At 39.0% G+C, this 15,347-nt stretch overlaps 1 protein-coding gene across 1 annotated transcript in view; it reads left to right on the top strand.

The window, feature by feature from the left end:
- LOC110037372 (probable inactive serine/threonine-protein kinase scy1) overlaps positions 1-15,347 on the top strand; it is a 106,181-nt gene that overhangs the window by 34,070 nt on the left and 56,764 nt on the right. The window contains exons 12-16 of the mRNA XM_020742005.1: positions 1-90; positions 12,426-12,479; positions 12,623-12,697; positions 12,837-12,912; positions 13,035-13,134. Coding sequence (XP_020597664.1) covers positions 1-90; positions 12,426-12,479; positions 12,623-12,697; positions 12,837-12,912; positions 13,035-13,134 — 395 coding nt within the window. The remainder of the gene's footprint in view (positions 91-12,425; positions 12,480-12,622; positions 12,698-12,836; positions 12,913-13,034; positions 13,135-15,347) is intronic.

Genomic DNA, 15,347 nt, shown 5'->3' with positions numbered 1-15,347 from the left:
ATATTTCCTCATGTAGCCACCGGTTTTTCAGATAGTTCTGCATTTCTTCGTGAATTGACTCTAAAGTCCATGCTTGTATTGGCACCTAAGGTAATTGATTTTAATTATTTCTTTCCTTTTGCGGAGTCTTCTTAGACTTGTTATTTTGTTAATACATTGGATGTATGATGATGTGCCTGTACAATCAGTTCAAATGCATATAGTTGCAATTTATTGAGCGTTCAGGGTTATCTAAGAAATCAAGGGAATTTTATGTTTAGCTCAAGCCATTTTTTTTCCTTAATTTCATCTTAGCTTGGGTCGTATTTTTCTTACTTAATTTGGTTCTCTACTAGAGAGATGCATCGACTATGATATCTCGGAATTTATCATTTACTACTAGTTTTATGTTAGCACATTAAAAAATTATAAAATCTATTGACACCAATCTAGGGCTCCTAGAAGGTGTTCGAGAAGCGGGTCTGATGGGGAGGAGGTAGAGGAATAGTAAGGGGATGAAATTTTGGTCAGTGATATTTGGAGGGGGAATAGACGATGTTCGACGACTATCCTAATTAAAAACAACATAGAAAATCACGAAATAATGTAGTGTAGATATGAAGAGGGGTGTCGGCTAAAATTGTGGCATGGATGGATAACCACGAGACAATGAACCAGAACATAAAAAAGCAGTTTTCCTATTGTGAACAACAATTTACTGCGAGTTGGACGACGAAGGAGGTCTCCGAGTGTCTAGGAGAGATCACCATCTCGATCCTACCATGTTACAGACACACAGTCTGAAAGAAATCTAAGAATATATCACTCCAATATAGATAACCAGGAGAAAACTTCTCTAAATAGCATAAAACAAATCAAAAGTCTTTTCAGACTAGAAGATAACAATACATAAATAGTCTCTCAAGTAAAACCCTACTTAGGAATAAGAAAAATAGGAAATAAAGATAAAAAAAAATGAATAGGAAACAAAGACAAGGGAAATAGATGAATGGGAAATAAATCAAAAAGGAAGAAAATTTGGGCTGAAATAGAAATTCGGACGTGAGGCGGAATTGCGGCAATTCTGCGATTATGAAATTCCGCATGGTTCGGGATCGTGGGAGACACACCCACATCATTCTCCTCGTCTTGGAGAAGTTTTTTCTTCTTTTATCAACGGACCTGAATCTCACTGTTGAATGTTCTTTCCCATAAAATGACCTAGTTTTTTTTCACGATTGTTGTTCACCTCTCCTATCTGGCCATCTATCCCTCAATGCGTTGTTGAGCTGAATTATAACTCATCACTCAACTTATTTCATATAGTATTTCAAAAATAACTCAGAGTTTCCTCAGCTTTATCTAAAGTGAGAACATGCTGGATCTCTCTCAACAGTAGCAATTTTGGAGGTAAATTGTATGTTTGAAAATCTTGAAATCTATTTAGTAGGGGTTCCCTTGTGTTTGATATCGACTCATTGAATTCACTGCTTTTTTGGACAAGCAATGCTATTTATGATGAGGTTTCTCTCAATGTCTGCAAAAAGATTGGTCGTGGCAACACATCCTCAAACTCTATATGAATATCTATTATATCAAACTCTCTACTTTCTAGTACAACAAATTATAATCATATTAGTGTTTCTCTCTTGGGCTCAGCTTGAATCATTAGCATCTCTTCCTCGTCTATTGTAAGCAAGTACTCTCTAATCTCTGCATCTAGGTCTTCACCCTCTGGCTCCTTCACAACACCCTGCTCAATGAAAGATATCATTCTCTTGTATGGGCAATCTGATGCAATGCGCCTAAATCTGTGACACTTAAAGCACTCTCTGTAAGGGATGGATTTAGGAGCGTTGGCGGCTCCATCTATTCTCCACCTGGATTGACTTCTCCTCTGATAGTGTCAGCTTCGGTGCTCTATTGGGTGTACTTTTGTTGTCTGATTCTGGGGTTGAACTCTGCCCGTAAGGGGTGTCGGTGATCCGGTGATGTTGTCGTCTCTCCACCTTCAAAGCTAGGGTTTGTACATCTAGTAGGGACTAATATAACTGCAGCTGCACCACATTACTAACAGACAATCTTAGTCCTACAAGATACCTCATTACTGTGCGCTTATTTACTCCACCAACTCACATTTCATCATAAGTTGATCAAAGCAGTTGTGTACTCCACAGAAGTGTCTCTGGCGCAACATATAGAGGTTTATGAACATGCTCTATCGGTATTGCGGGGAAAGATATTTGCGCAACATGTCTTTTTTCATCTTGGATTATATAGTGATCTTACCATCCCCTTCTCTTGTCGAATACACTTCATGTTCTCCCACCTTAATGAAGCATTTTTCCTAAACTTGATGATAGTCAATTTAACTCATTTGTCCTGAGGAACATCCTTGCACTAAAAAAGCAGTTCTACTGTTTAAAGCCAGTTGATAAACTCATTCGAATCCATGCTTTTGTCAAAATCTGAGAAATCTACCTTCACTCTAAGTTTCTGGCTTCTTCTCTGGCATTCTACACCAAATCTTCGGGGCATTGATTATTCATCATTGGAAACTTTATGGTGGAATGAATTCACTTCTTCGTCTCGATCTGATAAACTGTCGTTGTGGCTACGGGTGAGCCCTTTTGGATTGTCTCTTGAATATGGCGAGCCGCAATTGCAGTTGGAGGATTTCTCGCTACATATCCTCTATAATAAGGTCTTGGACACCTCTTTGTTGATTTCTCCTAGGTGGCATTGTGTACTTTTCTCCTTATCAAGGATTCTGACAGTTGTAGGATTGTAATTCAATGTTAGTTAGGTGCTTAGGTTTTTGAGATAGGTGTAGTGGTGGAATTTTTGTGGAGGTAGGAAAAATTGGATTTTGAAAATTTTTAGGGTAGGGGCTAGGAATTGCTGTAGTAGTGATAGGTGTGATAGGGGGAAAATTTTTTTTTTTTTTTTTTTTTTTTTTTTTTTGTGTTGGGGAGTGTTAGATTAGGTTATTTAGAGTTTTTGTTTGGGGCAAGGAAGAGAAAATCCTAAATAACTTTGGCTTGTTGGGCTGTGATAACAAATTAAAAGTCCTCTTAAACTAGAAAATAGCAACACATAAATAGTCCCTCAAGTAAAGCTCTACTTATGACTAAGGAAAATAAGAATTAAATAAGGAAATAAAAAAAAGAAGGAAGACAATCCAGGCTGAAATACAAATTAGAATGGGTGGCTGGATTGCGGCAATTCCGCGACTCCGAAGTCCCACACGGTTCGGGCTTGTGGGAGACACTCCTGCTTCATCCATGCTTTCATGCATCCAAAAAGTTACGCATTCAAGCATGCCCCATTAGTTTTTATTTAGCTTACAAGTCTTTCAAAAACAATTGATGATGATATTTGAAGAAGTTTTGTAAGTTCAAATTTATGACTCTTATCAACTATAGGAATATTGATTTTTTTGATAATAATGAAATTATAATCTAGAATTATAAATTTATTATATTTTAATTGTATCATTTGTTTATTTTTTAATGGCCCAATTAATAAGTCCTATTACTAGTTGATGTGATAATACAACAATTAATTCTAATACAATTTGATGTGGCTGTCTTAGAGTCTCAGGTTCACTAATGTGAACATAGAATAAGATAAAAAGGAAATATGGAAAAAAAATGCAATTCATCAACTCTGATTCAGGTGAATATTAGTGTCTTTTGGTGCAAATTCTAAAAAATGCACTTTATTTATTCGAAACAATAATATTTAAGTCGCAAAAAGTTTAAGAAATAATATAAAAATTTACAATGATTAAGATTCACTCTACAAGCGCATAAATTGAGATGTATCAAATTTGACTTATTTACATAATTCGATCACTAATAAATTTGATAAAAGGACAACAAGCATGGAAATCTCTGATTGGAAGATATAAGTCACATATTTGTACATAGGGAATTGTCCTCTGACAGTTGACATCATGACTCCAAAGAATCCACATTCAATAGCATGCACAAGAACTTAGAGGACCTATTTACCCTCTAAGATTTAACAATTCTACAAGTTGTAATGAAACACACTTGGTGATGCGGGAGCTTATGTGGATGCGGTATTGTTGCTGTTATATTACCGCAGTTCAACCCAGGGGACTTGCTGCCCAAATGGAGAGGATCCTCCCTTTCCAAAATCAGCCGCCCCCTTCCTTTCTTATTTCTATTCCCTTCCTATTAATCTTCCTTTCTTATATTTATTCCTTGCCCTTTCTATGCAATCATATTCTAACTACTATTAATTATTTTTTTTTGAAACGCCTGAGGGCTAATTTTATTAAAATTGAAAAGGTACATAAATGTTGTATGAGAGGACCCAATAAATGCGCCCTACCCATACGATACACAGACACTAACATCCTAAAAAAGATAAGACATTGATAAAATTCTAAAATCCATAACTCGCAGAAAACCAGTTGTTAGGGATGAGCCAGCTTGGTCCTGACTTTGCCTCTGGTTCTAGGAACGGAGCCAGCTAACAAGTTGCTGAGTGTCGTGCCATTACCCGAAGTTACTAAAGTATCATCTATTCCCAAGCTGGTGTGTGCTTCCATTCTTCTTTTTCTTCCTAGATGTGTATACCTGTCATTCCTCATCCGAAGACTGACTCATCTGATCAGTGTGATCAACAGATTGTCGGGAATGTAGAAGAGGATGAGCCCCTAGCTCCTGATTAACAGTAACAACATTCTCATTCTGAAGAGATGGTAAGTCTGTCCCCTCAGCACCTGATGCTTCCTGAGGTTGTGGAGTTGCGATACTATCCTGATTATCAGACCGAAGAATATCCTTTAGAGGTAAGGATCTTGCAGTATTGTTTTCAACAGTGATAGAGACTGTAGGATGCCCAAGTGAACCATCTGCCAATACATCAATCGGAAGAACAGAAACAATATTGTCTCCAGTATTGAGAGGGAGAGGTGACATCATGTCAACCGGTGTTTCAAAAGTCTGTGGAATGCACTCGGGGGCGGAAGAGGGACAGATATGAAGTGGGGCAGATCTAGTAGCATTTTTACTCTGAGGTTTTAGATTTGGATGCAAATGATAACATTGAGAAAGAGAACATCCGACAGTGGGTGCAATAAAGAGGTATCTGTTAAAGTTCTGTTTGCTGCCAAAATCCCTGATGTTGTGTACCAATCCATATCTCTCCCGGAAATGGTAAAGTAATATCCCGTTCTATCAAAATTCTAGCTTCAGAAGGCCGAGTTAGATTCACTATAGACATATTAGTTTTGAGAGGTTTATCGTATACCATAACTAAAGCGAAGAAGAGCTCTTGATGGTAAAGGTGGACTTTCAAACCTGGGAAGCGCAGCCAAACATGAATGGTAGGAGGTTCAGTACGACGGTCAAAATCTACCGTCCATTTTAAAACTTTCATCACCTGGTTGTCTATTTGAAGGAGTCTTCTCGCAACCAAATGAGCGTAGTTTGCATCATTTGATAGTTGAATGAAAATGTGCCGACTATCCAATTTACCAATCTTTCGACTCCCTTTCAGCTTCATTTGCTCAAAATCCTTTCGAATTAGCTCAAGTTTAGGGTTTCCATAAAGAAAGTTACCTTCTAAGAACAATCGGCAGGGCGCATCTTGCGTGGAGATCTTGGCCTCTGTAAGAAAGATTGCAGGTTTGCCATTTTTACGGGATATTTTTTTGAGAAATCTGGTTTCAATGCCAAGAGCAAAAGTATCGTGTTAACTTTGCGAAAACATTCGAAAGAGGGGCGTGAGCAGGGTTATCACCGGCGAGGGCAGCGGCATAGGAAAGAACCCCCGAGGCCATCACCATGGTCAGTGATTCACTGCGTGCGCACTGTCGTTGAGCAGTGGGACGCAGTCGGCGACCGAGGACGAATGCACTCGACGCAGACGACAAGCAGCTTGCGAAGAAAACAATGACGTGCGACGAGGGCGAAGAAGGCAACGACGGAAACAACGACGTGCGATGAGGAAGCGAAGCAACGACGAAACAACGAAGACGCGGTGCTAGCATAGCTGTCCAGAGAAAACGACTGAGAACGAAGAAGGCTAAGTAAACAGCGAGCGAGATTGTATCCGAAGCCAACAAAACAGTAGTCACGCACGAAGACGATGGAGTGAAGCCAAAGGTTAACGCCAGGAGAAACTCTAGCAGAGCTCGTCGCCATTTTCATATTGAAAAGCCCAAGGGCTAATTTTATTGAAATAGAGAAGATACATAAAGGTTGTATGAGAGGGCTCAATAAAGGCACTCTACCCATACGATACAAGTGCAGTAATATCCCAATTAAAGTATATAGATAAACTCAAAAACATTAAAATTTGCAGAAAACAAGTTGCTAGGGACGAGCCAGTTTAGTTCTGCCTCTTCTTCTAGTTTTAGGAGCGGAACCAGATAATAGACTTTGAAGTGTTTGAAGTGTTGAAGTGTCGTGTCATTGCCAAGAGTAACTAAAGTATCATCCATTAAGTTTCCAAGTTGGAGTACGCCCCCAGTCTTCTTCCGTCGAGAAGTGTAAATCTGTCTTTCTTTATCAGAAGACTGACTCATGTGTTCCTCAGGCTGATTAGATATTAGAACCACAGTATAAGGAAAAACATTTGTTGCTACAACGATAGGTTCCAGTGTATGTGAAGTGTGAATTGTCACCTCTGCACCTAATGCTTCCTGAATAGGAGCTGCATGGCTATCCTGATTTTCGGTCTGAAAAATATCCTTTTGTAGTATGGTCGGGAGAAGGTTTCCCAGGGGCAGACACCAACTTCTGTTATGTGGTGATTCCCTCCTCAGGTTGGCTGTCATCAGGTTTGTTGGGAGCGCATTCAGACGCGTGGGGTGCACTAACAACATGTTTTTGCTTTTGACTATTAGTTCTCAACTGTGGGTGAAATCTGAAACATTTTTTCTACGGGTATCCGAACATCTTGCAGTGCTTGCAGTATGCCGAACATCTTGCAGTGCTTGCAGTAGTAAGGTTTTTGTTCCATAATGATTTTTTGCCAATAACCATTGTGAGTAGAGTCAAGTCAGACTTCTTCTACATCTGGTACTGTAATATTTCTTTCAATCAAAATCCTTGTAGTAGAGGGACTTGGGAAATGAACTGTGGGTAAGTCTACCTATAAAGGTTTTTCAATGATAGTCCCAATTGCATATAAGATAGGCAGGTTAAAGAAATGAAACTTGAGTCAGGTAATGAGAACCAGATATGCGCAATTGAGGGTTCTTGACTGGGATCAAAATTAGGAGCCCATTTGAGAAATTTCATATGTTTGCCCTCAATTGTGATGAATTTCTTTGAGCAAATTCTTGTGTAATCTTCTTCTGTACTCAGCTGTATCATAACACGTCTTCTGTTGAAATGACCCACCTGTCAAACCCCAACTAGTTTGAAGTCTTCAAAAACCTTTCTGATAATTTTCATCTTTGGGAAACCTAATTGGAACTTTCTAACTAGTGTAAATTTGTATTTTCCTGTACGAGTTGAAATTTCAGCATCAGAGAAGAATATTGTTGGTTTGCCTGTCTTTTTCTCTACTTCTTTGATGAGATTGCAATCTCCATATCCTGCAACAGAATCATGGTACATCTGCGAGAATATTGGACTATCTGCAAGGTGGAAATAGGAGCCGCAGTTGTGAACTACTATAGCATAGGAGGTTTGGCGGGGTTATCATTGGCAAGGGAGGCAGCGTTGGAAATCCCGAAGGCCATTAGTGTGCTTCACACAAGCACTGCAGGAGATAGGGCAGTGCAGCGGACGGAGCAGAAAGCACTGCAAGACTGCAACAGGGAGCAGCATCGGCAACGACGTAGCCAATAGAGGCCAAGCCGAAGATGCTTCTATCGAGATGGAACGAGGAGGAAGATGAATCAGCCTAAAGACAGAGCCAAAATAGTCGTGCGGGCCTGCGAGCAAAATGACGGAGTGTAAAGAGTTGACTGCAATGACGCAGCCAAACCTCATATCGACGTGCGAGCCTGCAAGCAAAAGTTGCGCCGACGGGAACCGACGTCGACTATGGAATGAAAGAATAGATTTTCAACGTCGGAAATCGCCATGGAGAAAATCCTAGCAGAGCGCGCGTCACCGCCATTTTGATATATATATATATATATATATATATGCTAGCTTAGGGTTTTGTTCCTGATTATTTCTGTTTTCAAATTTCTGCCTCCATCATTTCTGCTTTCACAGGGTTGTATCCGACGGTGAGAAGTTACTTTGGCTGTAACTCGTTTCGTGGTGGTGATTATCTCTGCTCGTTCCATCCTTCCTGCTGGAGAAGTTACCCCTCCAGGGCCTGTCCTTGTTGCCGCGAGCCCTTCTAGGTCCTCTTGCTGCTGCTGTCCAACCCACAATCGTCTCTTTCTGTTGTTGTCCTACCTGCAAGAGCCTCTTCTCGTTGTTCTCCACCCCATAGCCGCCCCTTCCTACTATTGTCCAGTTCACTCCCACTTTCCTGCTCCCTCCCATGTCGCAACTACCTGTTGTCACCCTCCTCACAGTAGTCCCCCATCACTCTTACGTCCTCCAGTGTCGCAACCAATTGTCACCCAACACCTTCCAGCATTGTTGCAACTTTCTTCCTTTCCTTCCTAGTCTATCGCTCTCCTCTAGAGGGCCATTTATATGTCTTGTGTTGTTTTCTTTTATATTTTACAGAGTAGTCGTTGGAACCTGTTTTTTGCATTTTTGTGTTGTTTTATGTTTTTGAGGATTCGTTGTTGTAACTTTTGATTCAACAATAAAATGTCGTTCGGGCTTGGTTTAGATTAACTCCGATATCATTTGGTATCAGAGCTAATTCAACCTTTGTCATATCCCAAGATTTCCTAGCAACTTTCCCTCCCTGAGCCACCTCTGCCAAAAAAATTTCTTTCATATTCCAAACTATAACCAAATTTTGGACCTTCTCTTGCTGATTTTCAAAATTAGAAATCCCAAAATGATTTTCCTATACCTTTAATTAGTCTCATACACCTTCTTTCACCTCCCAACCTAAACCACAACCAACATGATGGAAAAGTTAAGATTACCGCCTGGTCCAAGATGATGTGACAGATGCAGCGCCAGTTCCTACTAGCTTACTTTAGACAAAATGTTCAAACCCTAGTTTCAGAAGTGGAGAGATTTCACTAAACGACCTCCACATCTTTAGGCAGGATTCAATCTCAGAGTCTTATAGAAGAGAACATCTAAGCTGACCCCATTAGAGGAAAATTTGATTCAGAGTGGAGAACAGGGGGTACCAAGCCACATCCCTACATCCATCCCAATCAAGAAGTGCTTCAGGTGCTACGGGTTTGAGCATAGTGAGTAGGGTTGCACAACCAGGGGAGTGATTGCTTTCACTGATGATGGAGCAATTGAAGAAATAAACAATGATATAGTAGACACAAAAGAGAGTGAGGCATAAAAGAGGAGTACCAACTACTAGCATGGGAGGAAATGAAGTCATTGATTTCAGTTGAACCCAAGAGAGAGATTCTAGCTAAGTTGACAGTAACTGTTCTAGAAGGCAGTGAATTCAAGGTAGTGGACGTTTATTAGATTATGAGGTTATGGTGTCTCGAACTATATTTTGCAGGCAATCGAAGGAGCATCAGCAGGAGTGACATTGGATATTCGAAAGGGCCATAAGTTTGAGCTAATACTAGACACAGGGCAACTTAATATTCGAAGATTTCAAACTTTTCAGATATATAGCCTACCTCTTGAGCTGCGCCTATTTAGGGAGGTCCAACTCGTCAAAGATGAGAAGATTTTGAGTTACTTTTGGAACATTATGTAGAGTAGTTCAGATAGATTTTGTTCAGCAGTGTACCCAACATCAAATGTCCAGACAAGAGGGAGGAACCACAGTTTTGAAAATTATCTTTGGAGTTTTATGAGGAAGAGAATTCTCCAATGGGATTCAGGTTCTTTTAGAGAGGAAGGAGAAGAGTCCTTTCCTGAGTGGTTATACTTCAGTGTGGTCTAGTTTGCCATAGATTTCGTCCCAAAGTTGATTCCTCCTTACATGCTTGTTTATCAGATGCACTCGGATGAGTATTAAGAGTGGAAGAAGCCAATTACAGATTTGATGGCTCGAGGCCTGATTTGTAAGGATGTTCATCACTGTTAGTTTTAGTTATGATTGTGTCAGAATAGAATTTATTCATGATGTGTTATGGAATATCAGCGCTAACATGATGGACTTACTGAGATTACAACGTTTTCACCACCTTCAACATGACCGACTTGACGTTATATGATGAGAAGACAGAAGTTTTGACAAATGAGGTCGAAACTTTCCAAAATCTTGAGAGATTGATGCAAGAGCTTACTATGGACGCGATTTTATAGCTGCTACAGGACCGCAACCCAGCCTAGGGGACTTGCCGCCCAAAGGGAGAGGATTCTCCCTTTCCAAATCGGCTGCCCTCCTTCCTTTCCTATTTCTCTTCCTTACCTTTTCTATGCCTTCCTATTCTAATTCTAATTCCATCCTATTCTAACTGCTAGTACCTATTTCTTATAAAGGTTTAGTTCCTTATTATTTTTTATTTCAGATTTCTGTCTCCGGTGTTTATCTGACGGCGAGATGGTGCTCCGGCTGTAACTCGTCCATTGTGGTGCTTATGTTCGCTAGTTCCATCCTTCCTGGTACTGTCAGCCCCTCCAGGGCATGTGGTTTCTGACGCCTACCCCTTGAAGGCCTGTTATGGCCAGCCCCACCGGGGCCTGTCTTTGCTGTCACCAGCCCTTCCAGGGCCTATCCTTGTTACCACCAGCCCATCTAGGGCCTCTTCCTGCTGCTGTCCAGCCCAGGACCGCCTCTTCTTGCTGCTGTCCAGCCCAGGACCGCCTCTTCCTGCAATTGACTGCCACCTCACCTGCTTCCTTCTACGCCGCAGCAAGCTGTTGCCAGCCTCCTCCCATCAGTCTCCCATCACTCCTACGCCCTACAGTGCCCCAACCACCTGCTGCCTGACATCTTCCAGAACTGCCGCCGCTCTCTTCCTTTCCTTCCGGGCCCAATGCTCTCATCTAGAGGGTCGTTTTTGTGTTTTGTGCTGTTTTCTTATTTTGCAGAGTCGTCGTTGACACATGTTGTTTGCATGTTTGTGTTGTTTTATGTTTGAGGATTCATCTTTGTAACCTTTGAAGTCAACCATAATTTGTTGTTTGGTTGTGATTTGGATTAGCTCCGATATCACTTGGATTCTAACAAAAAACAAGTTCTCAACTTTATTTTCAGCAGAACAGTAGGTTTTATCTTTAAAATATCGTTTCCAACTATTCCCGTTTCCTGTTATAATGTCATTAACAAGAATAGTTGAAAACCAATTAGTCAATTACCAACAAAGTTCAAAAACCGAATATGGAAATGCATTTGCCAACTTGCTTTCAATAGGATGGTGTGGAAGGCTGAAACAAGTTGTCGGACAAAGACATGTGAAGTACAAGTTACTCGATAGATTACTGTAGCCAGATGCTAGAATTCAGCAAGGAAAAGGGCAGTATTGCTAATGTATGGGCTGTTTGGTAGAGGTTTTAATAGTATTTATTAAATTCAGTCCAACGGCATGAGCAGGATTTCGGTGGATTTGCAGATTTACTAAATCCAATTTTACCTTTGATTCTGCCTAAATCCCAGATTTAATATTTCATTGAGTTTGGCGGATTTAGGGATTTACTAAATTCTATTAAATTTAAATCCTAATTGAGTCAAACAGCCCTTAGGTATAACCTGGAAGAAAAGATGGGAAAGTAAAGCTGTGTTATGGTTAATCTAGCTAGAACCTTGGAGGAAAAACAATGATGCAATAATAAACATCAACCACAATCACATCTCAAAATCACAAGTTGTGCGGAAACAACGGACCTATTTTTACAGTATCAGAACACCAAATCAATGACCATAACAATATTTATCTCTAAACTTGTGGCTTATTATTAACTGGAAAGGAAAAAGGGGGTGTCGACCATTTGCTGAAGCAAAAAATCAGATATTGTTGAACTAAGGAGTCAGAGCTGGATGAAACTAAATGAGGTAATCAGAAATTTGAAAACACAAATCATTTTCATAGGCACCAACATCATAGTTGTGTTATATTCAAATTAATCTCTGGAAAACTAAAAATATATATTTATAGTGACAACAAAATGTAGATAATATTGGTTTCCAATGAATAATGACTTTTAAGATCTGCATCCGTTTCCAAGTTGCGAGCTTAATGAGAGATGAGTGCACCTTGCCACCTAGTTCGTGCAACATTTTTCTAAGTAATTTTCGTAAGAATGCATTCCATAGTGTCATTTTAATTGGTAATTCTTTCTTAGTATAATTAATCATGGTCCTTTTGACAGCAATGATTTCTATGATTTTTTTTTATTATCTCGTGGCTATGAAGAAATAATTGATTTCTCCCTACATGGTTGCAGTTGTCTCAACGTACAATTTCAGGCTCCTTATTGAAGTATCTATCAAAATTGCAGGTAATTTGAAGTGTTTTCTATGAACGTAATGCCCTTTATTTCGTTATTGATTTTTGTAACTCTGAATATCTTTAGGATGTCATATTATGTAGAAATTTTGTAAGATCTATCGTCTTTATTTTATTTTGTATGACAATTGGCAGGTGGATGAAGAACCAGCAATTAGAACCAATACCACAATTCTACTGGGGAACATAGCCAGCTACTTAAATGAGGGGGTCTGTATTGGTCCCTTAACATCAGCTTCGTTAGACTATTGCCAGTGCTGAAGGCTATGCAACTAAATTAGTTCATGCTAATAATTAGCCACTTAGCACATTTATCGACTGCAAAATAACTGATGCATGAATTCTGCAGATGAGGAAGAGAGTATTAATAAATGCATTTACTGCACGTGCTTTGCGCGACAGTTTCTCTCCAGCTCGTGCAGCAGGCATGTTATATTAATAAAATGTGGATATTTTTTGTCTCCTTGGATAAACTTGTTTTTATTTTAATTTTATTTCTAATATTTCCTCTTGTGAGTTGAGTATTTATATAAATGGGCTGTGGCAGGAATAATGGCTTTATGTGCCACGAGTACCTATTATGATATGACAGAGATTGCAACTCGCATACTACCGATTATTGTTGTACTTACCATTGACCCTGATCCGTAAGTTAAATCTACGCAGTTTTCTTGTCTAAAATTTTTTGTGAGATACGTAAGAGTTAATTCTTCCTTATTTTTTGCTGCATACTGATCTTGTATGCTATTTAAATTTTGAGGTAATTTTATCTTTAAGGTAGCATGTTTGCATTGCGTTTCACCACTTAATGTTAACGTACTTGCTAAAATTTCGGATTCAATGATGCAAAGCAGGAATATTATTTTTCCTGTAGGCTAAATTTTATCTCATTCTAGTATAATGAAACTCTACGGAGCTTTATGTTATGAACCACTACAGATGTTTGGCCGATGTACTGTGCGCATGTCTATTTCATTAGCACAGTCTATATGATTATCAAGTATGTAAAATTTTTAGCTTACACTAGGGGTCTATTTGGGGCTGCTGCAGCTTATCCAGTTTATGCTGATAAACAATTTATTCTAATAATCTACTGATGATCAGCTGATCCGGATAAGCTGGCTGACTATTTTGTTTCTGCGTTTGGAAAACAACTGATTCTGGATAAATGACTAATTTGCCCATGTTCTGGATAAGCTGTTTAGCTGTTTGGTTTGCGTGTTTTGTAAGCAACTGATTTACAGATTTTTTTAGTTAAATGAAAAAGATGGTACACAAAAGTTGTAATGTCTACCCCTCAGCTATTTTTTTGAAATAAAAAGATGCAATCTTTTTATTTTGATATTTGCATGCATACCAACCAATTCTTATCTAGTACCATATCTAACACCAAAATTTAACTTTAGTGCATATGTAAAGCGGTATACATTTAAAAAATGAAGCATGTCTGTTACATACAAAAATAAATAAGAATTGACTGATATTTATGTAAAACTCCTTTTTTTCATAAAGAATAGATCTGTTCTTCCCTTCAAACACATAGGAGTAGTGATTTAAGAACTACTCGAACTAATTTTTTTCAAGAATGGTTCTGTTCTTCCCTTCAAAAGCATAAGCATCGATTTCTTTTTCCTTTTTTTCAAGAAGCTGTACATATTCCTTCATCATGAAAAGTGAAAATAAAATCAAGATCAGGCATTTCTTTACCAGAAAAATTTCATTCCAAAGCTACCATAAAAAACTTCCAGTCATAATATTAGGTTAGCAAAAACCTCAGCTCAGTCAAGACTAGAGATGCACACCCTCGAAGCATAATAAAAAACCTTGGTTTTTTGCACTTCGAAATAAACCACTTCATTGAATGCGGAGGAAACATTTTAGAAATGTTTCACGGTTCAAACACATTCCCACTCTAACATGAAGAAACAACTCAATAATAGAGCAGAAGAGAAAATTACAGAGAGAGAGAGAACCATAATATCAAATTCGTAGTATTTCAAATATCAGAGGAATCGTTCTCGATGCTTCAAAAATTTCAGTAAAAAAAAGTGGATCTAGATTTTTACCAGCAATACTCAATTCCCAACAACTGGATCTAGGTTTTTAGCCATTTCCTCTCAACACTTCCAGATTTACCGTAAATTCAATAGATAGATCGTCCAAAATCAAGAAGGCTTTCAGCCAAATGGGGGAGAGGAGGGAGAAGCGGAGGGAGGAGAAGAGATTCCTTACCTACGGAGCGAATTCGGGTATCGATGGAGGCAGGATCGACGCCTTCGAAAGAGGAAAGGTAGGGCTGTGGGACTGTTTCGCGAGAGCAACAACAACAACAACAAAGCCTTAATCCCACTACGTGGGGTCGACTACATGAATCCTTTTTCTCCAATGCGTCCTATTTAGTGTCATATTTTCATTTAGTTCTAGTAAATTAAGATCATTTTTAATACAATAAGCCCAAGTCTTCCTAGGTCTACCTCTACCTTTCTTAACACAAGTCGAATTTAAAACATCTACTCTCCTAATCGGATCATCTAATGGTCGACGTTTAATATGACCAAACCATCTAAGACGACTTTCTCTAATTTTGTCTGTCACAGGAGCTACACCAACCCTATCACGAATATATTCATTCCGCATTTTGTCTCTAAGTGTAAAGCCACTCATCCACCTAATCATTCTCATCCCGGCAACACTTAACTTATTATTATGCTTCTCTTTTAAAGGCCAACATTCAACGCCATAGAGCATTGCAGGTCTCACCACCATCTTATAAAATTTTCCTTTCAGTCTTAGCGGTACTTCTCTATGTCTATTATGAGTATTAGAAAAAAAAAAATTATATTTTTTCAATTACTATATT

Source organism: Phalaenopsis equestris, unplaced genomic scaffold, assembly GCF_001263595.1.
Source record: "Phalaenopsis equestris unplaced genomic scaffold, ASM126359v1 Scaffold219108, whole genome shotgun sequence".
Classification (NCBI taxonomy): Eukaryota; Viridiplantae; Streptophyta; class Magnoliopsida; order Asparagales; family Orchidaceae; genus Phalaenopsis; species Phalaenopsis equestris.
Note: the sequence above shows the minus strand (reverse complement) of the source record. Positions and strands in the feature narration are given on the sequence as shown.